Source organism: Daphnia pulicaria, chromosome 4, assembly GCF_021234035.1.
Source record: "Daphnia pulicaria isolate SC F1-1A chromosome 4, SC_F0-13Bv2, whole genome shotgun sequence".
Taxonomy (NCBI): Eukaryota; Metazoa; Arthropoda; class Branchiopoda; order Diplostraca; family Daphniidae; genus Daphnia; species Daphnia pulicaria.
The window spans coordinates 13,911,474-13,933,593 of NC_060916.1; the positions used below are offsets into that span (position 1 = coordinate 13,911,474).

General features: G+C 39.2%; 5 protein-coding genes and 1 non-coding gene across 9 annotated transcripts; 3 read left to right on the top strand and 3 right to left on the bottom strand.

The window, feature by feature from the left end:
- Positions 1–4,000: 4,000 nt before the first annotated feature.
- On the top strand, positions 4,001–5,112 carry LOC124337153. Its single transcript, XM_046791234.1, has 2 exons — positions 4,001–4,160; positions 4,228–5,112. The coding sequence occupies exons 1-2, from the start codon at positions 4,042–4,044 to the stop codon at positions 4,787–4,789; spliced, it is 681 nt and encodes a 226-aa protein (XP_046647190.1). The 5' UTR covers positions 4,001–4,041; the 3' UTR covers positions 4,790–5,112.
- Positions 5,113–5,542: 430 nt separating this feature from the next.
- On the bottom strand, positions 5,543–7,038 carry LOC124337078 (G patch domain-containing protein 4-like). The gene is made up of 3 exons (XM_046791109.1): positions 6,814–7,038; positions 6,342–6,741; positions 5,543–6,279 (listed from the first exon to the last, which is right to left on the bottom strand). The coding sequence occupies exons 1-3, from the start codon at positions 6,872–6,874 to the stop codon at positions 5,685–5,687; spliced, it is 1,056 nt and encodes a 351-aa protein (XP_046647065.1). The 5' UTR covers positions 6,875–7,038; the 3' UTR covers positions 5,543–5,684.
- A 188-nt stretch (positions 7,039–7,226) lies between these two features.
- Positions 7,227–10,805, bottom strand: LOC124337170 (adhesive plaque matrix protein-like). 4 transcript variants are annotated; one of them, XM_046791257.1, is made up of 4 exons: positions 8,104–8,207; positions 7,922–8,023; positions 7,564–7,851; positions 7,227–7,533 (listed from the first exon to the last, which is right to left on the bottom strand). In XM_046791257.1, the coding sequence occupies exons 1-4, from the start codon at positions 8,107–8,109 to the stop codon at positions 7,366–7,368; spliced, it is 564 nt and encodes a 187-aa protein (XP_046647213.1). In that variant the 5' UTR covers positions 8,110–8,207; the 3' UTR covers positions 7,227–7,365. The 4 variants fall into 4 exon arrangements, with proteins under 4 accessions (XP_046647213.1, XP_046647212.1, XP_046647211.1 ...); XM_046791256.1 differs by lacking the exon at positions 8,104–8,207 and adding an exon at positions 10,668–10,745 and having other exon boundaries at positions 7,227–7,851; XM_046791255.1 differs by having other exon boundaries at positions 7,227–7,851.
- A 141-nt stretch (positions 10,806–10,946) lies between these two features.
- LOC124337315 (acyl-CoA-binding protein homolog) lies at positions 10,947–11,693 on the bottom strand. Its single transcript, XM_046791421.1, has 3 exons — positions 11,580–11,693; positions 11,380–11,494; positions 10,947–11,288 (listed from the first exon to the last, which is right to left on the bottom strand). Exons 1-3 carry the CDS (start codon positions 11,592–11,594, stop codon positions 11,152–11,154), a joined length of 267 nt encoding a protein of 88 aa, XP_046647377.1. The 5' UTR covers positions 11,595–11,693; the 3' UTR covers positions 10,947–11,151.
- A 520-nt stretch (positions 11,694–12,213) lies between these two features.
- On the top strand, positions 12,214–12,331 carry Trnal-caa. The gene is made up of 2 exons: positions 12,214–12,251; positions 12,286–12,331. It is a non-coding gene; the product is annotated as a tRNA-Leu (tRNA).
- A 7,151-nt stretch (positions 12,332–19,482) lies between these two features.
- LOC124337756 lies at positions 19,483–22,028 on the top strand. The gene is made up of 2 exons (XM_046791781.1): positions 19,483–19,536; positions 19,622–22,028. The coding sequence occupies exons 1-2, from the start codon at positions 19,483–19,485 to the stop codon at positions 21,953–21,955; spliced, it is 2,388 nt and encodes a 795-aa protein (XP_046647737.1). The 3' UTR covers positions 21,956–22,028.
- Positions 22,029–22,120: the final 92 nt, after the last annotated feature.

Below are 22,120 nucleotides of genomic sequence, written 5' to 3' on the forward strand. Positions count from 1 at the left end.
CATTACACAATTCTAACATTCATTTAACATTAATTAAATACCAATAACGCCGAGGTAACACTCTTTTAATTCAAATAAAACATACAAAATGAAATGTAAAATTAATCAAACCATCTATCGATTAACATTGGAGAAAACAATCAATCTTTCGGGTAAGCTATTATTTAATAAACCATGTATTGGCAAACCTAACATTAAATCAAACATCATTCGCAATCTAACAGATAAATTGATTGCGATAAATTAATCAATCATGTAATCAAACAGTTTATTTTAATAACAATTTAAAGGAAATAGATATGGTTAAAATTTTGAAAATGAATATTTCATTATATTCCTTGAATCAATCAATTAACAAATGAAGTGTAGAGGCTAAGCTAAAAATTAGAAATAAAGAATCATTAAAATTGTAATGTAATTGAAGTTTGAAAAACAATTAAGGAATCAGCAAAGCATTTATTTGTTGGGTAATAGACTCATTGGCTTTATGGAATACTTCTCTGTCAGGCCACTAGAGGCATCATAAAATAACAGAAGTCCGCAGAAGTACTCATACGCACGTAGTAGCCTACTCATATTATATATACGCAACCGTCCGCAACAAGCAAAATTTGTCCCGCTCATATATAGGGCGAATTAAAATAAACGTGGAAACTCAGCGAGAGGACTCCAACAAAAAAAAAACGAACGAACATGGCAGGATTTCTAGATAGTTCCACAAAATTGTAGGAAAATGAATTCATGCATTTTTGCCGTGCCGATATCGAAAGCTATCACCGGAAATCTGGAGAAATTGTCCCATCAAAGTTGCGCATATTGGTTGCATTTATTCGTTTTTATATCACGCTCATTTTCTGATACAAAATATATTTGGGAACGTGGATTTAAAATTTTTATTCGTTATCAAAAAATAATTTTCATATTGAAACGAATGTGAAGCAACACGCGCAAATCCCGGGACACGTTCCACCAGTGCATTTTCAAAAATAAAAAAAATTTGTTTGATGACTGACGCACCTTGTTTGCTACTTTAAAAGTTGTCCCTGATCTCTGCGTGAAGCCAGTCAATTTCCCGATTCCTTATTTCTGGTAGGCCCTACATGTTTACGATCTGAAATAATTTTTCGTAAAAATGATGGGGGCGAATGGGGATGATGGTAGATCGCCATTCTAGATATAACGAAATGGCATGAAATATAATTAAAATCAAGTACAGAAATTAAATTACAAAATTAGAAGTGCAACAGCATCATAATTGGTGTTTTGTGTTGCGTGATTCTGACCGCTAGATGACAAAGTTTAAAAAGGGGCGGGGAGAAAAAAATGGAGGCAAAACAATTTGCCATATCCCATTTGAGTTGTTAATGCTTCGGGGTAAGTATAGGCAACATTATATCTGAATTTTTGTTTTATTTTTTAATTTGCCCGATTGAATAATAGATAATAGGTTTGATGCAGGTTTACGGAGCTATTATTTTACATTTGATTTTAAGGTTATGTTTGATTGCAAGTTAGATTTGATAAATCTAATATCCCAGGTTTGACGCTATGTTACCCTTTGATGTTTGTTTAGATAAGTGTTTTATATAATGTTGTTTGTTTAATTATAGATTGATGTTAAATGATAGGTTTGTTGTTAAAAAGGTACAACGGCACCCCATAGCGGAGGGTCTGTGCGTCCCCGGTGTGAATGAACCTTAACATTGAGCGCATACACCAAATATTACCAGCACTGGCCCACTGCTGTGAGAAATAAAAGCAGAGGAAAATATTAATTTGTAATGAATAATACGCAAAAATTTAGGCTCTGTTGAATTAAAGAAACATAAATTAGGCTATATTATTTTTACAAATATTTGAAAAGAAACTAAAAATCATGAGTGATCGGAGGTTGTGGGTGGCCGTCTGCAGTAGGAAACGCATATGTCGGTATCGTTCTACAGCAGTGCAAAACTTGAATAGTCTTGAATAACCAACAAAGAGACAAAAATGGAGATCTCAAGAACTCTAGACCCTGCAAAGTGCTTTGCGTTAGTAATCTCGGTAATTGCTTTTGGGTGTTTGATAAGTCTGGTAGTGATGGCCACCATATGCAACAATTTTTCGTGCCCACCTGAAGTTGTGTGTCCCCAAAACCAGCCGGGAAATGTCCTGCAACCCAATTCCGACCACATGCATTCTGAACCCTAATTCCCCTACGAATGATATAACTCCCCCTCGTGTGGTTCTTGAACAGTCAACAAGACCGATAAAGATAGTTGAAATTGATTCGCCGGATAAATTACTTGCTGATGTCTTCCAGCGCGCTCCTACCGAACGGGTGTCGTATCCTGCCGACGACGTCAGCCATGAACCCATGATCCCGACGAAGAAGATTACAGATATTTAGGTAGATGCTGTCGACACATCAGATGAACCAACGCCAGACTCGGAATTGGGAGAGACTGCAAATGGAAACAACTCCCAGACCAAAAATTCGAATGAGTTTCCCGTGAATTTCCCCTTCATGAAAAATGTAGTCGTCGAATTAGCTGGATTAACAATGCCCGTTATCCAGGAAGGAACACTCATTACGATCAGCAATGACGAAACGCTGGAAAACCTTTTGTCCGAGGCTCTTTCACAGTACCGTGTTACTGACGCCCAATTCGAAATTATAAGCATTCTAAAGCTGATTAGTTCACTAGAGAACAATCCGGCTGCCAGACAGAGACTTTTCAACCTCCTCTTATCGAAAGCTGGCCAGCTTATATAAGGTCAAATCCCAATAGTTTTGGAAACCTACGGGGGATCAATTCACGAAGCAAACCGGGCTTGATTTCACCTTCGTCGATATAAGCAAACTAAACGGGATTGGATAATTCAACAGAGAGCGGAAATTCAAAGAATGAGTCCAACTACCCACTCGATTTTTCTTTCAGTTTACTTTTTCTCTTAAAATTCGAAATATGTCTGTTTAAGCTTTAGATTGTGTTCTCTTGATTATTTTGTGTTACAGTAGGGGAAAGATTAATACAAGTCTACTTCAAAATCTTTTTCTTTCATTTTATTTCAAATTGAATTGTGTACAAGAAAATTAAGTGTGTAAGTGTGTAACTAATAACTTAAGATCGTTTACCGTTGCCAAAAAAAATTGCTTCCAGATTTATTATTGTAATTTATTGCCGCATTTAAAAAAAGAATTTTAATAACAAAAATCACCCGCCTGTCGGATCTCGATCGGATGTCAACTACCTGCGCTAGCAAAGGCAGCAAGGGCTGTTTGTGATTTGTGATTATAATTTTAAAAAATCAAAATAGCATGACGTTCAAATCATTCCCAACTAGAAGCATTAAATAAATAATCTTATATCAATTATCACTATTGCTTTTAGAAACTCTTAGTTTGAACTGAAATCTTTTCACTGAATACTCATAACGTTTTAATCATTCGTTGTTATAAAACCATTTTCTTGTTGACTAAGTCTGTAACAATCCCTTCTATTTTTTATTTTTTCGCTCATTTTCTACAGTCGAGCCATCTAGTGTGAAATAAAGCAAAACTAAAAACCGCAACGGTCAAAGTCGGAAACCCTTCCGGGGATCGGGAATTATTCGGGACGGCTGAGCAGGAAGGGGTTAATTGAGCTTCGTAAATAGGGCAACACCGCTGATTTTTTGTAATATTTTTTTTTTTTATTTTTATGAATTCACTTTTTTTTATTAAAAATTGTTGAAAATGTTTTTTTAGGGTGTTTTGTGAGATCAGTGTTTAATGTTTCCAAATAATACAAATTTACACAATGTTATAAATGTCAAACACGTGGACGACGCGATGATGAGTCAGAATGAGAAAATGTATAAGCGACTGCTTGGCTCTGGTGAAGGTCAGCAGATCTTTGAAGGGGTGGACGGTGGAGGGGGTTAGACAAGGGGTAAGGTAATGATCCCATTCCCATTGGACGACACATAATTTCTGCCGGACCCTATTCAGTCAGTCCATGCATTTCATACTGAGCAGTTGTCTCCTCGTGGTGAACATTTTTGATGTCTTGAGTGAAGATGGCGGAAGCAAACGAAAAACGCCGAGTGGTCGAAGTCACGGTGGTTCGTGGCACCCGGGTTAATAGTCTTCGTTACAACACCGCATGTGGCTACATATTCTATAAAAAGGAACAAAGGTTAGTTTTAAATAAAACAGTAACACACACGCGTTATGTTAACCAATTATTTACTTACATGTTTCAGAGGGAATGTCCTCAGATTAGAGTGTTATAAACGTAAACTGGGCTGCCCATGTACAATCGCAATGCGTGACGGCATATACGTGCAAACCGGTGAACACAACCACGATACCGAAATCATGGAACAGAGACGAGCGGCAATAATACGTGAGTGGGAAATTATAGCCGGTGATCCCCGAATGGGTCGACTGGGACCTAAAGCAATCGTAGCTGAAGCTCGAAGTAGGCATCCGAAAGCTAAAATTGTGTTGAATTCGGCGGTGGAAAGAAGAATCCAACGAGCGCGTGAGCATGCTGCTCGTCGTTCACCTGAGCGCCCTCGAACCCCTGAAACACCTCCAGTACGGCCACAAACTCTGGAAACACCTGCACTACAGCCTGAATATCCGCAAGCACATTCGAGGTGGCAAGAAACTTCTCCTATGCGCAAGGTGACTCCTATTCCATTCCGGACTGCCATTGAACATCCGGACGCCATTTTTGGAAAACGAATAATGGTCGCTCACCATGCTGATGAAGGAAATTACTCAGACGAACGTGTTGACCGGAAAGTTGATATCTCCTAAAAAAAAGGATGGGAACACCTATACCAAATTATTGCAACACCAACAGATGGTGAAACATTTCATTAATTCAGTGTAATTTTTTGTTTATCGTTAAATGTGATACCAAGCCACAGAATGTCATCTAAGATAAAGAGGATTGAAATATTTGAGGTGAACACGTCTAACTAGAAACTGTCTCAACTATAATTGAAAGTTTCGTTAACTCAGATATCTTATTATGCAATGTAAAATTTGTTTACCATATGATGTGTACTTGTCGTACGTATGATTCAGAATTATAAATTAAACTAGATTTTGGAAACTAAATTGTTTTGTTTATGAGCGCCACGCCAACCAAGTGTGAGTGGCTGAGCGCTACATTAACCTCATCCGATCATTATTTCGGCGATTTCGGTCAATGAAGAGACATTTATTAAATTTGAATCTGAAGCAGCATTCCTATTTATAAGAACATTATAAGCTTCAACTTTAGCATGTAAACTGTTTTAAAAAGCAAGTAAAAACTAGGCTAGGTTTTAAGAGTTCATTAATTAAAAATCCCTTGAAACCTTTAGTGTTAACATGTACTATATAGTGTTAACTAAAAATAATCTAAATTTTATTCTTAAGTAAATTATTGTTGAAATGCTGTTACATAATTTTATTCTACAGGTTCTACCTAGAGTTCTGGCTTAAGGCATTATAAAAAAGAAACTATGCAAAGTTTAATAATGAAAAATAAAATGAAAAACATAAAACAATCGATCTTCAATATGCGTGGAGCGTTAAAACGCAAACGGGTATATTCGTTACAAGAAACTCACAGTATTAACGAATGCCACTTAAAACAAGTTGTAGGCAAAGGTTGTAGAAATTGTATGTTGAATAGTCTTTTTCAAGATCCTAATAAATGTCATCAACAGTCAAATTTATCGCGATTTTTCTTTTTCTTCTTCTTTTTAGGTTCTTCACAAGTTTGTTGGATGGATTCCTCTAACAAAGGTTGTTCAGTCTCATTTTCAATAGTTTTCACTTTCTTCCTTTTCTTGCGAGGTTCTTCAATGGGTTCTTCAACTGGCTCTGGCACCAAAAGCTCAGTTTGGATTTCACTATTTTTAGCTTCTTTCTTCTTTTTCCTTTTCTCATCTTTTTTGCTGATGAGACAGCTGGTTTCAGGGGCATCCTGGATATCTGCATGACTGTTCATCTCATCAGTTGCACAATCTATTTCTTTTCTTGACTTCTTCTTTTTCTTGGATTTGGTTGATCTCTCATTCGAAGTTATCATGTCATCAGAATGAGGCACAGAAACAATTTCATTAGCTATGCAGGTGGTCTGTTCAATTTTCTCATTACTGTTAACTTCAACAGACTTTTTCTTCTTTTTCTTTCTTTCTTCTGATTTAACTGAAATTGTAGTGGAATCGACATTCATGCTCGCCAGCATCGCAGCTTCTTGTTTGGCGATTCGCGCTAGTTTTCCACTAGCTGTGAGTCCGTGTCTAGCTCCTCTACAAGGACACACAATTTTATTAGTAAGTAAATATTGATTGAATAAAAATTTAAATGTTACTTGTGGGCTGTTAATCCATTGCAGAGTTTAAAGAGTTCTTCATCACTCAGCTTTAAGGAGTAATCAGTTTCTTCTTTGAGTTTGAATGTACTTTCTGTGGATTCGACTATACCATTGTGTAAGGTTCCAGTCTTGTGAAAGACCCCATAAGCTAAGTTATTCTGGTCTAAATTTGAGGTGCCTTTTTTTGTTTTGATTTTTCCAATTGTCTCTGTCTTTTCAACAACAACTCCTTGATCATCTGTTACTTTGATGTCAAAAGCTTGAGCAGCTTTGTTAAACGCGTGATCCCACCATTGAAAGTCGTTGAAATTTTTGTGACCAATGCCTGACAAGTCAAATTTTTTAGATGGTTTGATGGCTTCTGTAATACCATCTTTATTCAAACCCAGTCCACTGCCTTAAACAATATTGCAGAAATTTAGTATGAAACAATGCAGAACCATGATACAATTTTCAAAGAAAATAATACCTTCTGCCCAACCAAGTTTCTCCAGTATTTTTTTTGCATTCTTCATTCCTTGAGAATCCATGATGAATATCGGTAAAACTAAGAACAAAAAAGTAAAGGTAATATAAATTATGACTTCACTTTAGAGTGGCAGGTTTGAGGTTCACGTTTGAATGTAAACACGTTATAAACACGTTGAGAGCAGACAGACCGCTGACATTTTGGAAACGACTGCGAGAAGATACTGCAGTTGTACTAGCACAATTATAATAGTAAAACCAAACCCAGCTGAAAAAAGGATAAAACCCGGAAAAAAGCAAAAGCTTTCGACGAATTCGAGTTTTTGGGGGCGGCCAACACATTTTCTGCTCTGAAAAAAGGGCCATCCCATGTTAAGTATATACAGTAGTAGATATCAAAGAAAAATAATGATCTTTAATTGTAAAATTGTATTTTTTGATAAATAATTTCGGACTTCAATAGATTACCTATAGCAGCCTTCATCTATCTTTGACTCACGATTTTGAATTAAAATTATTCATGTTGGAAAATGTTTGAGAGAATAAAGAGAACCTAGTATTTAGGGTAGGCAGGAGCGGGCTTGTAGGCTGGGGCTTTGTAGGCAGGAGCGGAGTAAGTAGGAGCTTTGTATGCGGGAGCGGAGTAAGTGGGAGCCTTGTAGGCGGGAGCTGGGGCTTTGTATTCGGGAGCCTTGTAGGCAGGAGCGGGGTAGGCTGGGGCTTTGTAAGCTGGGGCGGGGTAAGCTGGGGCAGCAGGGTACGCTGGGGCTTTGTAGGCCGGGGCAGAGTAGGCTGGGGCGGGGTAGGAAGCAGCCTTGTATTTGGGCTCTTCGGGGTACTGGGCTTCGCCTTCGTATTTCACATCGGCGTTGTATCCGGAAGCGTCAGCCTTGTAGGAGACGATTTGGGTGCGGCCATCGGGAAGAGCAACACGGTAAGATCCGGTGACGACGTTGTAGTCGGATTTCTCAGAGTGGACAAAGTCGTTGTAAGATTCCTTATCCTGGACGTCGTATTCGAAGCTGTAGGGCTGGGGGGCCTGAAAATGTCGTAATCCAATTGAAGATTTAGTTTATGTGATAATTATTTTGCATCATCAGCAGACTCACATAAGTGACTTCCTCGTATTTAGCTTCGTATTTAGGTGCGTATTCGGCAGCCTTGTAAGAGCTGGCGGCAGCAACGGCGAAAACGGCAGCGAGAACGAAGAACTAATAAAATACAAAGGTATACATTTATTTTTCTATTAAAATTATTAAAGATGATTGAATAACATTCTTTGTTTTCTTACCTTCATTTTGGAGATGTGAGGAGGTGGTTGAGGCAGCTAGAGAACTGATGCATTTCTGTTTGCCGTTCAAGCGTTTTATACCAAAATCTCTAGCGTTCCTGTCGACTAGGCTAGACATGTGTAAATTCGTGGGCGAATCGGGTGGAGCTTCGCTGCTCGATGGAGATTTCGAGATTTCTTCTTGTGAAAGTGAATGGAGAAGGGCGACGGAAATTATGAATAGCCTCTCTAAGTAGACTCTAACAATTTCTAGGTTGAAAGAGGAATTGTTCCACATTTGGAAGTTTCTGTATTATGTAGTCCAAGTCCTTGCGATATAGTGAAGGTTCGGGAGACCCCTTGCCATAAAGAAGAGAACGTGCAAAACACGGCACAACCCGATTATCTCTCCAGGCCAATATGTCGGTCAACGAGAGCGAAAACCGTTTGAGGTTTTATTCGCCCCCAAACATTTTTGCCACATTTCTAGCACATGTCTCATAAATAATTATTCAAATTGTATTTGTTTTCTGTTGTACCTGGGCGAGTAGTATTTAATGTTTATTACAGTCCCATATAACTATTATCAAAAATATATTAAGCTTCCCAAGTGATAGTAAAATTGAATTTTCTATTCTTTATTCCTCGTAGCGTTCTGTTAACTCACAAAGAATTGTTTCGGTGGATACGAAAAAAAAAAAAATGTTCCAACCTTTTATCTTGATGGATGATCGTCTCACTCGTAAAGACTTTGAACTACTTTCCCCACATTAGCTACATTCTCACATCGCATACCTATATGTGACTAAGAAGTTAAGCGATCAAACGCCTTAATTCTATAGCTCTATGAGTGTATAGTGGTTTAACATAAATGCGTATCACTATCGTCTAAGAGCAATTATAGATCTCGCCGGATCTCGCATATGTGAGCTAATGCAACCATTATACGAAGGGATTGGCAAGTTGGCAGCTCCTCCATGGAGAAGGTGCAATTTCCTTGAACTGGGTCAGGGTTTCATAGATTATAATCACATCTACATGCAGCAGTCTGAAAACAACAGTTCTTGAATTCTATGAAGATATTCACTTAAGAATGACCTCATCATAAATTTTCTTCTTGATTATTTCTAGACTATACAGAATGATGCAGTACTACACATGATCCAAATTCTTATACATCTATAAATAAATGAACGCTCATCATCTGAAGCTAATCGTTAACATTTACAAACGACCAATACAGCACAGCACACAGCCTTCATCGACCGTTATTAAAAGGATAAATATATCCTTTATAGATTACGTTGACGGAAAGCGACAATTGTCTTGTATACACCATCTAAATTAAAGTGATGGCAAATATAAGGCCCATAGCTGTGAACAGTGGAAAAGTTGACAACTCAATTGTTTGGTGTGCTTGAAATTGAGCTAGGTCTTTTCGAAGACGCCAATTTGGGCGTATCATGTCAAAAGACGTCCATAGGCCCTATACTATCCTCGACTACGGCACATAGACAAACTGTAAACTTTAAAAGGGAGATTAAAGAAATTAGCTAATAACATCAATACAAGCGACGATACAGCTTTATCGGACCAGGAAGGTTTACAATGACACTATATGTAACTGTAAGCAGAGATTTCGTCGAATTATTGAGAAGTTAGGTTTGGGCAATTGCAAATGCTACACTTGTTGATGTGTTGAAGTAAGAGACTATATTAACACAAGAATAAGAATGATTTTTTATTGTAAAATTTTATTTGATAAATAATTTGGACTTCTATAGATCACCTATAGTTGCCCTCATATATCTTTGACTCCCAATTTTACATTAAATTAAATTCGTGTTGACAATTGTTTGAATGAATAAAGTGAACCTAGTATTTAGGGTAGGCAGAAGCGGGCTTGTAGGCTGGGGCTTTGTAGGCGGGAGCGGAGTAAGTGGGAGCTTTGTAGGCAGGGGCGGGGGCTTTGTATTCGGGAGCCTTGTAGGCGGGAGCGGGGTAGGCTGGGGCTTTGTAAGCTGGGGCGGGGTAAGCTGGGGCAGCAGGGTAAGCTGGGGCTTTGTAGGCCGGGGCAGAGTAGGCTGGGGCGGGGTAGGAAGCAGCCTTGTATTTGGGCTCTTCGGGGTACTGGGCTTCGCCTTCGTATTTCACATCGGCGTTGTATCCGGAAGCGTCAGCCTTGTAGGAGACGATTTGGGTGCGGCCATCGGGAAGAGCAACACGGTAAGATCCGGTGACGACGTTGTAGTCGGATTTCTCGGAGTGGACAAAGTCGTTGTAAGATTCCTTATCCTGAACGTCGTATTCGAAGCTGTAGGGCTGGGGGGCCTGAAAATGTCGTAATCCAATTGAAGATTTTGTTTATATGTGATAATTATTTTGCATCATCAGCAGACTCACATAAGTGACTTCCTCGTATTTAGCTTCGTATTTAGGTGCGTATTCGGCAGCCTTGTAAGAGCTGGCGGCAGCAACAGCGAAAAGGGCAGCGAGAACGAAGAACTAATAGAATACAAAGGTATACATTTATTTTTCTATTAAAATTATTAAAGATGATTGAATAACATTTTTTGTTTTCTTACCTTCATGTTGGAGATGTGAGGAGGTGGTTGAGGCAGCTAGAGAACTGATGCATTTCTGTTGGCCGTTCAAGCGTTTTATACCAAAATCTCTAGCGTTCCTGTCGACTAGGCCAGACATGTGTAAATTCGTGGGCGAATCGGGTGGAGCTTCGCACTGCTCGGTGAGGATTTTCTTCTTGTGAAAGTGAATGGAGAAGGGAGAAGGGCGAAGGGGCGACGGATATTACGAATATAGTCTTTCGGAATGGACTCTAAACAATTTCTAGGTTGAACGACTTGTTCCACATTTTTTTAGTTTTTGTATTTTATGTATTTCAAGTTCATGCGATTTAGTGAAAGTTCGGGAGATTAAGCAAGTGGAAGAAGAGCTATTCTCCATTTTCCCCTCCGTTACATTTACTCCAAAAACAGATATCATGAGTTCACGACCGCGTAATATGATCCAATTACAGAATAGCACAGAGCATACGTCCTTGTCCTCTCATCATGCACCATACTTTGCCACCAACTCTGCAGCCTTAGCAACATAGGCGTCCTTGGCAGCTTCACTGGACATGCCTTTCTTCGATTCCCAAGAATCCCATTTAGCTTTACCTTTTAAATCCAACATGCCGGGGCGAGCTGTAAAACAAATATCGAGATTGCACATATAGGTTTAAAGTCTGTGAAATTAACAACTGAAGGTTTCAAAAATTATGATAGTATTACTAACCGACATTCACATCTCCAACAGTAGCTTGTTTAAACAAGGCATAGATTTCTTTGAATTCGTCGGTCGTTGGCGTTGCTTTCAAAGACTTAATATCCTCGGCAGCTTTGTTAAATTTCTGTAATGAAGAAAAGTAAAATTCTCGGCACTAAAAACAGTTTACTTTTCGAAAATGTTGATGCGCAGGAAAATAGGCTACTTACTTCATCGAGAGACATTCTGTATGGTGTCGGGAAATCAAAATGGATAGCGTTAAGGGAAAAGTACAAACCGAAGGCTTTCAAGGTTTTTCGTATACTGGACGGAGGAACTATCGTACTTGATACCCATATTGATTTACTCTCTTCGACTTTGGCCTTCTTGTCACATACTTTATCAAACGAGGCAATCAGATTTATAGCTCTATATTCTCAGCAACCCCTCTCAATCTCTGAGAAGCGTAAATTATGCATAGCAAAAATAGCATACCCAATAATAACCAAACTATGCGCGTCTTTAATTCAGTCCTTTTTCTGAAAAAAAACTTGATGATGGACAAAATCTCCAAACCGAAAACTTGGGCAAGCAACCATCTTGACTGACTGTTAATCATCAGAATATTAATAAGATAGATTTTAATATGTTTATCAGACTAAACAAATTACTAACGTCTAATCATTAATTCGGCTGGGATTATTGAAACTATATACCAATAAAACCATTAAACTTGTCGTTTGCAAGTAATATCTATCAAAACCAATCATCTGCAAGCACCAATCATCACGGTTAAAAACGGGAATGGCATGATAATCCCGTTGTTAAGTAGCATTGGGATTTTTCTGGATTCGATGCAGATATGTCAGGATGGCCGAGCGGTCTAAGGCGCCAGACTCAAGCTAACAGCTTGCCGGGACGCCCGGTTGAATAGAATTCTGGTCTTCGATAGAAGGCGTGGGTTCAAATCCCACTTCTGACAAATCAATTTTTCATTAAATTTGACAAACGCCATTTTATATTTGTAGACAGAAGATTTGTCAGATTTTGGACATCACCGTTTTTAATTTTGTGTTATGTATAACGGTAGATAAAACTGCAATGAATCATTTTGGTCGTATTGAAGATACTCTCTAAGAAACGCTGTGTTCTAAAAGGAAACTAATGTTTTGCTATATCTAAACATGACTTGTTTGTCACCTCCTCCGACACACGATGTTTAGAAATTTTTTTCGAAACAAAAATGATTCCCCCCAACCAAACACATTTGTTTTCTTTTTGTTTTTAACCTAACCGCCCCGAAAGAACCCCAGGCTATGCTGGAAGCCATGGCCTTGTTATCCCTCCCCTTATTTGCATATTTCTCGAAATTCTTAAAAAATTTTATTTACATAAATAAATGAATTAACTTTAAAGTTGAATACCTTAATTTGCAGCTAATGCATTTATACCTGATTTGGTAAAAATCTAATCTTCTGCATCCTCTACATATTCATTTTATTAGAAAAAAAAAACATTGAGGGGACAATTCCAAACATAGTTTCAAGAAAGCCATAAACAACTTTATCAAATAACTACGATTGAAGAGATTAAGTACTTAAAGTCCCAAAAGTACTATCAGTCAACATACTTTTACACAATTAGTGTAAAAAAAGCTTTTCATTAACTGCTGTTTCTTTCGTATGGTATATGTATGCGTATTGCCTAAACATACGTAACGTGCATAGGCACGGTGCGTGAAATGGCCTATACATCTAGTTGATCCGTCGATATAGTTGACTAAGCATATCTATGCATCGAGTGTGTCGCCAAATGGCTCACATAATGTTTTTTATTTCATTTGTGTGGTGTGTGTGATGGGTGCTACGATTCGAATTGGAAGTGATGTTTGGATATTCGGAAAAATTTTCAAAGGTCCCAACGCCCATCGTCTAATATGACATGATTGTGAAAGATTCATGTTATATCTAGAATGGCACAGTGGATCAGCATCGAACTGCCACTCGGGAGTCCCGAGTTCAATACCCATCGCAGTCATATTTTTTATTTCATGAATAAGTATGTTAACATACTCATCTGTAAATCACAGTTTTACAGATAAGTAGGAACACAACTTAAGTACTCTAGAAAAATAAGTGGCACGGGCCTTTTATTAAGTATGTTGAATAATTATTCTACCGCCGCTGTGTGAAATTTGGACGAAACAAGCCGTTGATAATTTTCTGCTAGGATCGCTAGGATGTATACAAATAAAGATAAGGTTTGCAATAAACTTGATTATCAAACCAATTCACGCGATTTATACTTATTTCATTTGTTGATGTTTCAAAATGTTTGTTTTTTACATCCCGCCAAAGAGATGCAAAAAGTTAACATTTTTACCTTTTCTTAACGCAATGTTTAGTTAAATCATGTGTCGTTTAATGAGGGGCGTTTATTAAGTTTAATGTCAAAAGTGGCGCGAAGGTAAAAATGAGAAAAAGAAATTTACTCCATTTTTTAAACTTTGTGTTTCCGTTTTGAAAACATAGAATTTAGAATATTTTCAAAGCATGGTCATGTTTCCCTTTTTCAACACAGCGTTTCTTAGAGAGTATAACGACATTGCGTAAACAGATACAGACAACAAGAAAGCTATCTTGTTATAAGGAAGAAATCGTACCTGGTTTTAATTACGGATATTCCTAGAATCTGAAGGAATCTATATGACTATATAGTCCCTTGAATCAAACTGGGAAGAATTTATACTAAAAAAAATAATTTGATGCATCACCATTATAAATAACGATGGCCGACTCATGTTTTAAAATAAATGTCATGTCGAAATCTTTTACCGTCAAGTTCGCGACCAGACATAGTTGATTCAGACATTGATCTTTGAGCGGTTTTATCCGCCCTAATATTAAACTGCCGTCAGTTACGCAATGTAGTTGCGTTTTATACCGCTAGGCGATCAAAGTGATTGAGCAATCAGCCACAACACCTTTGACGACTTTTTAATTAACCGGTTGATATCTCCAATCTATTTTTAATGATCAATTTCGTGTTAATTTGAATAATCTGTGAAATATATTCGTCTTTCCAAATTTGTAAACTCTGTTACCGTCACGTTAATAGAAATTGTAATATTAGGGATAGAATGTGCGCGATACGCATGTTGCAGTACCTCACACCGAAACGGAATGCATATATGGAGGCATCATTCCTTCATTGTATTGCATACAGAACGTTATTGAGTTAATTTTCTGAACTTTCGACGTGATATTTCATTTGATTTACAAAATGAATTTCTTCGTAGAAGCATTCCAATTCTTAACAACTTTGGGACTGCTTCCTCCCTTTGTAATTTTCCTTGTTTTTCGCGAAATTTATTTCCGTATCGTTGGAGAAAATCCCATAGATCCAATTGTCTGGGAGAAAGATCCAATCGAGGAAATGTGGATGAAGATAAAACGATACTTCAAGATTTGCTCGCTCTGGACACTATCAGCGCTAGTAATCGATCCCTTGACAAGAAACAACCTGTTTATGATTACCATGCTGCAACTCTACGTAATCAATGAATTCCCGCCTCTACTAGTGGAATTCTTATTTGAACTCTTATTTTATTGGTTCGCCGTTCGTCGCTCCATTGGAGTTGAAACCCTTTTTGATCATTACCAGCTCAATCATCAGTCGAATGGGAACGAACGAAGCAGCAACTACCAGACTTTCGCATTTGCATTTTTTACCAGAGCTCTGCAAGACCCCGGAGTCTCCCACATGTACAACAAACTGTGGAGGTGTCGTGGTCTGTCTAAAAAGCAAAAGGAATTCCAAGATAATATCGCTAACCTGATATTGGAGCTCTCCGTCGAAGAATTTTGTCGGCCGCTTCCGGAAAATGTGAGTCGTGAGGACAGGAGACGATCTAGCAATAACATCAAATTGCTGGAGGTCTTGTTAAAGAGAGAGAATTCTGGCGCCGAAAAGAAAAGGAACACTGCCCGCAGCCTGTTAACGCAACATCTCCAGAGCGGCGACAAAGAATCCGTCGAGAAGTTGCTACAAGCGATACTGGACAATGAACCTTATTACGACTGTGGGCAATTATCCTCGGCACAAGAACAGCTGTTGTTATCTTGGTTCAAGGGACCCGCACAATCAAGGAAAACGACTCATGAAGGCGACTCTGATGTAGGCTACGAAACCGACGACGAAACTATCAAGCGACGAAGTTTGAAAGTCAAACTGTCCAAACTTTACGTCCGAAACGATTACTCCTTCGGCTTGGTTGGATTCATAAAGCGCATTTGGAATCGGCTGAACGATTACAGAAAAAACCTAAAGACCCCGCTGAAGACAAAGAAAACACTCAACACGGAAGCAGTGCTACCGGTAGAACCGCATATTCAACCGAAGAGTAACGTAATTTCTCTCGAACCTCAGGACACTGTAAACGAGGTGACTAAGGAAACTTTAAATTCGACCATACCAGACCCTCCCATAGCTCCTTTTGAAATAGTCAACGTTATTTCTACGAACGATTTATCGGCTACTAGCGATGACAAAGACGCTGGCGATAATCTCCCGAAATTGGAGTTAAAATCGAAAATCCAAATCAGAAAACCTAAGATGGCCAGGCACCGAACAGAGACCAGTAAAAGGCCCGAAGAACTCCAGGTAATCCCTTCGGCGGGAATGAAACCTGCTGCTCCAGCTGTCGCGGCTGCCGTCAAATCATCTGGTGATTGTGCGCCCAAACCATTCCGGGCCAAACCGGCACCTGTCAGTACCTACAAACCTCCATCCACTAAGCTAAATAAGGATCAACCGGATCGACGGGCAATCAAAAAACATCGTTCAAAACCAAAAGTGATTGCGAAGCCTACCAAAAAAGACGAGCCCAGGCAATTTCGCCCAAGACATACCCCACCTAGTACATACAAACCGACGTTGTATCCGTACATGGTCAACTCCCGTTCGAAGCGCAGCTAAAGATTTTCACATTTATCCGCGGAATCCGCCTCTTTAAAAATTCTGACTTTGAAACAAAAATTGCCAAGCAAATAATTGCATGGTGAGTGAAAAGTACATTTTCTGCACTACGGTATATATCTGGTCTGTATGATATTACTTGACTTTTCTGCCTAATTTTTAACATTCCTTTCTTAATTATTTCAGTATTGACTCGTCTATAAGCGCATTTGAAAATTCTTGACTTTTTTTTACTAAATATAATGCGATCAGCATGTTAGGTGCTGGTTGCGAAATGCAAATCTGTTTGTTTGTTTTTTTCCTGATGAGACCCAAAAAGTGTTTTTCTTTCATATTCTAATTAATCATATTATTTCCTAAATCAGATTGTTTTCCCCGTTGGGCGGCTCACATTCCGTCGAACGCACAATTTGATGAAATCACATCGAAAAGCGACCAATAAGAATAATCAAAGAAATAAAAATGTCTTCTTCTTCAGCCGACCTTGCCATAGGAAAAAAGCTCATTAAAAAACTTCTCTACGTACAGGATGTGAGTACGGAAGTCGACACCGTCAGTGAAATACCGGAATTATTTCTTCAATATTTTGGTCACCAAGATGACGACAGAAAATTGTATGATTTGAATTTTGCCCAGTATTTAAAGAGTTCAAAGTCGAATGTGCAAATTCTGAAACCTTTGTTGCAAGACATTGTTAGATGGATTTGGGTCTACTCCAATCCTCTTACATCTAGTGTGCAATCAAACAACGTCTTCATTCATGCTTTCGTCATTTTCAGAACGGAAAACTCGACTGACGGTAGCCGCGTACGTGGTGGTCTCTCGAAAAAAATGGCATTTACCGGCATTTACATTATTCTGCGTCAATCGTCGCCCAAACAACCGACTGAATCGAATATTTTGAATAAATTTACCGACTCTGAAGTGATTAAATATGGGTAGCCTACAACGTGCAAAAGAAAAGTCTCATGTGGTCCCATGCTAAGACTCGAGCCGACGAAAGCCTTGGCAAGTGCTGTAGGCAATCACGCAGCGCTCTCTCCACTTTATTGGCGGCTCTATGGGATACGAGTCAAGTGAGCACAGCGTACAATCTCCTTACTGCAATCTGTCAAAATTTTGCATCGTTCGTATTCGAAAGGGCTAATGGCGAAGGGAAAATGTGATCGACTGTAACAAGCGGTCTAGTTGATAGATTTCAACACACCATCCAGAAAGCTGCAGCTGGCTCCGCATTCGACCCAGATGCAATCAAGTAACAGTCACATTCTAAATTGCGATCAAATGGATTGTTATAAAGCGATCATCGATAATGATTTCGCGGAATTTACACGTCTAGTGGAGAAATTTACAACAGACATTAACAGTGCCGACTCTCAAGGCTATACCCTCCTGGAATGGGTACAAGCTTTTTCTAGAAAAGATATGGACGGAGGAGAAAAATGCCACCAGTAATAATTCATCGGATCAGAATAATGTTCTCTACATAATTTTACAGTATCTAAATTCATACGAAGAATTTGATTTTAGTGGAACAAGTAATGGCGGCGGTGTGGTGAATCACACGAACGGCACGGTTCTGCATTTGGCTTTGTACGGAGAAAAATGGGCAGTCGTTGAAAAGATTCTAGATGAATGGGATGGTGACATCAATACCACCAATTCTCTTGGTGAGACCCCACTTCATTTAGCTACTAAACTTAAATGTCGAAATCAACTATTTGACAAACTTCTAAGTAAGGCAAACTCAGAAATTGAAGTTGATCTATGGATGTGTGCGGTTCAACTCCTTTACACTGGGCACTATCCGAAAGATCACCGTCGAAATTTAAAATCAAAATGTATTTGGAAAAGAGTGCAAACCTGAATCAAAAAGACTCGAATGGAAATATACCAGTTGATCTATTCAATCTGATTCTATAGATAAGACATCACGCGACAATGAGGACAATCGCACTGCTCTATTCTGTGCGCTGAATTCAAAATCAAAGATAGCAACCAAAAAGTTGCTAAAGGGCTATAAAGGAGAGTGACGATTTTGTTGACGTACGCGCATCCGGAATAGAAGCAATTAGAGACAACTGCTTCTTGGCCAGAAATTCCAATCGATTTGTTTGATTTTATTATTGACAAATTTATTGATGTCGTCAATGAAATGGACGTTGACGGGAAAACTGCTCTCGACATATAGCATTAGACTTCAAATCGAAGAATGCAGAGAGCAGATTAAGAAGAGCACAGATGTTAAAAAAAAAAAAATAAATACTAGATTTAGAATTTCAAACTTTTATCCTGTACGCTGAATTGTGAAATGAGAGTGCGCACGTAACTCGTGCTGATAGGTTCACTCAACATTCTTTCTTCAAATTAATAAATTAGCCCGACGGGTATTTTCTGTTATCATCTGTGACAACAATTGATTTAAAAATCATTATCTCATCTTTGGTCCTTCAATCGTCATCACGTACAGTGCCGGTCCACTTATGCGACCACTTTGTGCAGCGGTCGTATAATTGGATGGTCGCATAACCGACCAAATGAATTAGTAGTATGTAGAAGGTGATGACTGAATCTTAGTAACACTTTGCTTAAGGAAAACAAATTGTTACGACTGACGAAATTCATCTTTGTTCGAAAAAGTCCAACCCTTTTTCAATAATGAAGGTCAAAGATGATTTAAAAACAAAATACCTTGAAGTGGATTACAATAATTCAAGTCGCGGCATGTTTATCGACAGAAAAATTTGAACTAGGGGAATCTCGCGCCAGAAAGTGGTGCAAGCAAAAGGGTGGTCGTATACCTGGATTGGTCGTATGGGCAGGCGGTCTGATAAGTGGACCAGCACTGTACCTACCATCCCGACTAATACGAAAATCAATCATAAAATATTTTAAAAGGTATGTAGCAAGTTCTGGTTTTATCTGCTTTTTTTTTGTTTAAATATTAAACTTGTTGGCTCCATTCGAGGCTTCATTGCGATAAAGGAGTGATCAAGGTCCCACGCCGAAAGATAATATTTTTAATATAACATATCACATTGTTGGTAAAAAGGTTGGCGTCAGTTCGTTTACTGATTTTCTGACGCAAAGCATTGCTACGTTAACGACACTCATCCACTTCCCCAAAACAAAAGTCAAATATAAGTTATACCCAACATGTTTGCAAGCATCACCACCAACTCAGTGCATCTATCATATTTTAAAAATAAGGTATAGTGCTTTAGCTAAAGTTCACAATATCGCTTTAATTCTAACCTATACATTCTCACATATCTGAAACGTAATAAAATTTCAGAAAGAAGAAGAACTATTGGCATTATGCGCCAACCCAGTAGCCACCAGAGGCAGAATAGAGCGACTGATTCACCTTGTCCAGGACCTCGACGTCGACATTAACTGCGTCGACGTCGATGGAAACAATCCGTTACTCCTGCTATGTCGGACGAATCGATGCAGCGATCTTTTCCCTTGCATTCAGTCTCTGCTATTATTGTGTCAACGACAAATCAACATTAACCACCGAAATCTGAAGGGATGGAACGCTCTCTTGCTACTCTGTCGCTATCACGCCGACGAGAATCTTGTTGACCTATTCCGCTTGTTGATTCAGCACGGAATAGATTTGAGTGTCAAGAACGACGACGGATGCAATGCCTTGTTGCTTCTGAGTCGCTACTACAACAACGAGAATTTACTTGAAATCTTGAGCTTGTTGTTCCAGCATAGTATCAATTTCGATGTCAACTGCCGGACCGCTTTCGGAAGCAACTCTCTGAGTTTATTGGTCCGCTATTACAGTCGCGAGAATCTACCAGACGTTATGCGCTTAATAATTTCCCACGGAATCAATATCAATTCGAAAAACAACGACATGCGCACCCCCTTGATTATCCTGTGCCGCTTTCGTGGGTCGCAAGACGTCATCGACTGCGTCCGGCTCTTGATCGAGAACGGAGCGGACGTCAATTGTGCAGACAGCGGGGGCTGGAACGCCCTGCAATTCATCTGCAGAAACTATTGCAGAGCAAACGTGATCGAAATCGTTCGCTGTCTCTCGGCCGTTCCTTCTCCTGCAAAGATTATCGGCTGGAGAACCAAAAACGGAATTACCGCATTAGAAGCATTTTCTAGAAACTGGAGTGGAAGACTCCACTCGTTACTAGGCGAGCTCTCAGCCGGTATACGTTTACGTTTAGACATGCAGTCGATGGGACGAATAATTCTGAATGCATCGTTGTTAGGTTGTCCTCATTCCGTCAAAAAGTTGATGCTCTATTTGCCAGCTGTTCCCATTGACGTTAATTATAAAACCCCATTGCATTACCTGGAAGAAGTAGCTACTCAATCGTTCAGTCTATGCAAAGAGTGCTCTCAAGATGACCGGGATCTTAACCACGATAGTGTAGATGAACTTCGAGAACAATTTGAATTTGCGCCTCAGTTTTCCGTCCAATCGCCACATAAGAAGAAAGAGATTTTTTACAATAAAGTCACTTATAACGACATTTGCACTTATCGGAACGACAGTCGAGACAGGCACGTTTTGGTTCCGTCTTTCCAACAGTGGCTCAGTCTCTTGTCTGCTTGGCACGACAGCAACACCATCTCGATGAAGAAAATCAACGACTACCTGGACAAACATTCTCACCCGAGCTACGACAACCATTACTTTTGTAAATGGTGTCAAGTAAGCCGAGATGTTGAGGCCTATCTGATTCGGCTCCTGCATAAAATTAAAGAAATTGACCCACTTTTCGAGATTGAACGGTATAACCTGTACGGAAGTTCCTCTGAAAAGACAGACGTCTTTCTGCCTTGTGAATTTGATAAGGTTGTCGTTCTTAAACATTTCCGCCAGTCGGCATCGAATTGTAAACAGGTCATCTACGCTGGGACGTGCCGTGAAGCGGATTCATCACTACTAGAGGCTGACGAATCGATTAATTCTAGTAGTTTACTTCTCCACTTTACCCAATTAGTGGACACGGCTAAAGATAGTGTGTCCAGTGTCCACGTCTTTGGTCCAATAGTCGGGTACGGTGAAACCTGCGTGACTATCCATTTTCTGTACAGAGGTCGATATCCACCAGCCATGAAAGCCAGCGTCGATATCACCGTGGCCGTCGACTTCTGCAAAGAGCAATCCAATACTGTAACGGCCATATTTCCCAAATGGTGCTCAATCCCTCGTCACGTGCCCGCCTTTCTCGTTCCTTACCGTCGCACTGCAGGCAGCCATTGGCAGATAACTTATCCAACCGTGGAGAGGGATTTGTTACTAAGCGCTGGAGAATGTGTGGCCAGGGTCTATCAGCTCCTTAAGCTTTTATTTTCGCTTCAAGCCCATAAGACCAAGCAAGACAGAAAGTTAGATATTCCGCGAAAGATTTGCCCGTCTTCTTACGCTATCAAGACTTGTTTGATTGAGTATTTAGTTTTCCACAGCCCGCCACCTTGGGAATCGAAAGATACCATTCGACACGCTATCGGTGTATTGAAGCAGTTCCCAATGAACTCTTCGGAGATGAAATCTTTTTTTGATAACAGCATGTTTGTCTACGAAATTTCCGAGAAAAGTAGAAATTTCGTTTCGGAAGTTATCTCCAAGTTGCTAAAAATGGAAATTTAACTCACTGTCAAAATAAAACCCATATTTTGCAGTTTCTGTGAATTGAAATATACATTTCGGATTTTTTTTCATTAACTTGGCAATTAAATTTTAATGAATTTGGTTTCTCTTCAATTGATTTCTTTAAAACTATTTCTCCGTCGACCCGACGCAAGGCGATCCATC

What these genes read in the sequence shown, in the direction of transcription:
- LOC124337153 (XM_046791234.1), top strand. Translation starts at nt 4,042, where the DNA reads ATGGCGGAAGCAAACGAAAAACGCCGAGTGGTCGAAGTCACGGTGGTT. An exon ending in TTCTATAAAAAGGAACAAAG is followed by an intron (nt 4,161 to 4,227) that starts GTTAGTTTTAAA and finishes TACATGTTTCAG; the next exon opens with AGGGAATGTCCTCAGATTAG.
- LOC124337078 (XM_046791109.1), bottom strand. Translation starts at nt 6,874, where the DNA reads ATGGATTCTCAAGGAATGAAGAATGCAAAAAAAATACTGGAGAAACTT. An exon ending in GAAACTTGGTTGGGCAGAAG is followed by an intron (nt 6,742 to 6,813) that starts GTATTATTTTCT and finishes ATATTGTTTAAG; the next exon opens with GCAGTGGACTGGGTTTGAAT. An exon ending in AATGGATTAACAGCCCACAA is followed by an intron (nt 6,280 to 6,341) that starts GTAACATTTAAA and finishes GTGTCCTTGTAG; the next exon opens with AGGAGCTAGACACGGACTCA.
- LOC124337170 (XM_046791256.1), bottom strand. An exon ending in AATACGAGGAAGTCACTTAT is followed by an intron (nt 7,852 to 7,921) that starts GTGAGTCTGCTG and finishes CGACATTTTCAG; the next exon opens with GCCCCCCAGCCCTACAGCTT.
- LOC124337315 (XM_046791421.1), bottom strand. An exon ending in TGTTGGAGATGTGAATGTCG is followed by an intron (nt 11,289 to 11,379) that starts GTTAGTAATACT and finishes TTTGTTTTACAG; the next exon opens with CTCGCCCCGGCATGTTGGAT.
- LOC124337756 (XM_046791781.1), top strand. Translation starts at nt 19,483, where the DNA reads ATGTTTGCAAGCATCACCACCAACTCAGTGCATCTATCATATTTTAAA. An exon ending in TATCATATTTTAAAAATAAG is followed by an intron (nt 19,537 to 19,621) that starts GTATAGTGCTTT and finishes ATAAAATTTCAG; the next exon opens with AAAGAAGAAGAACTATTGGC.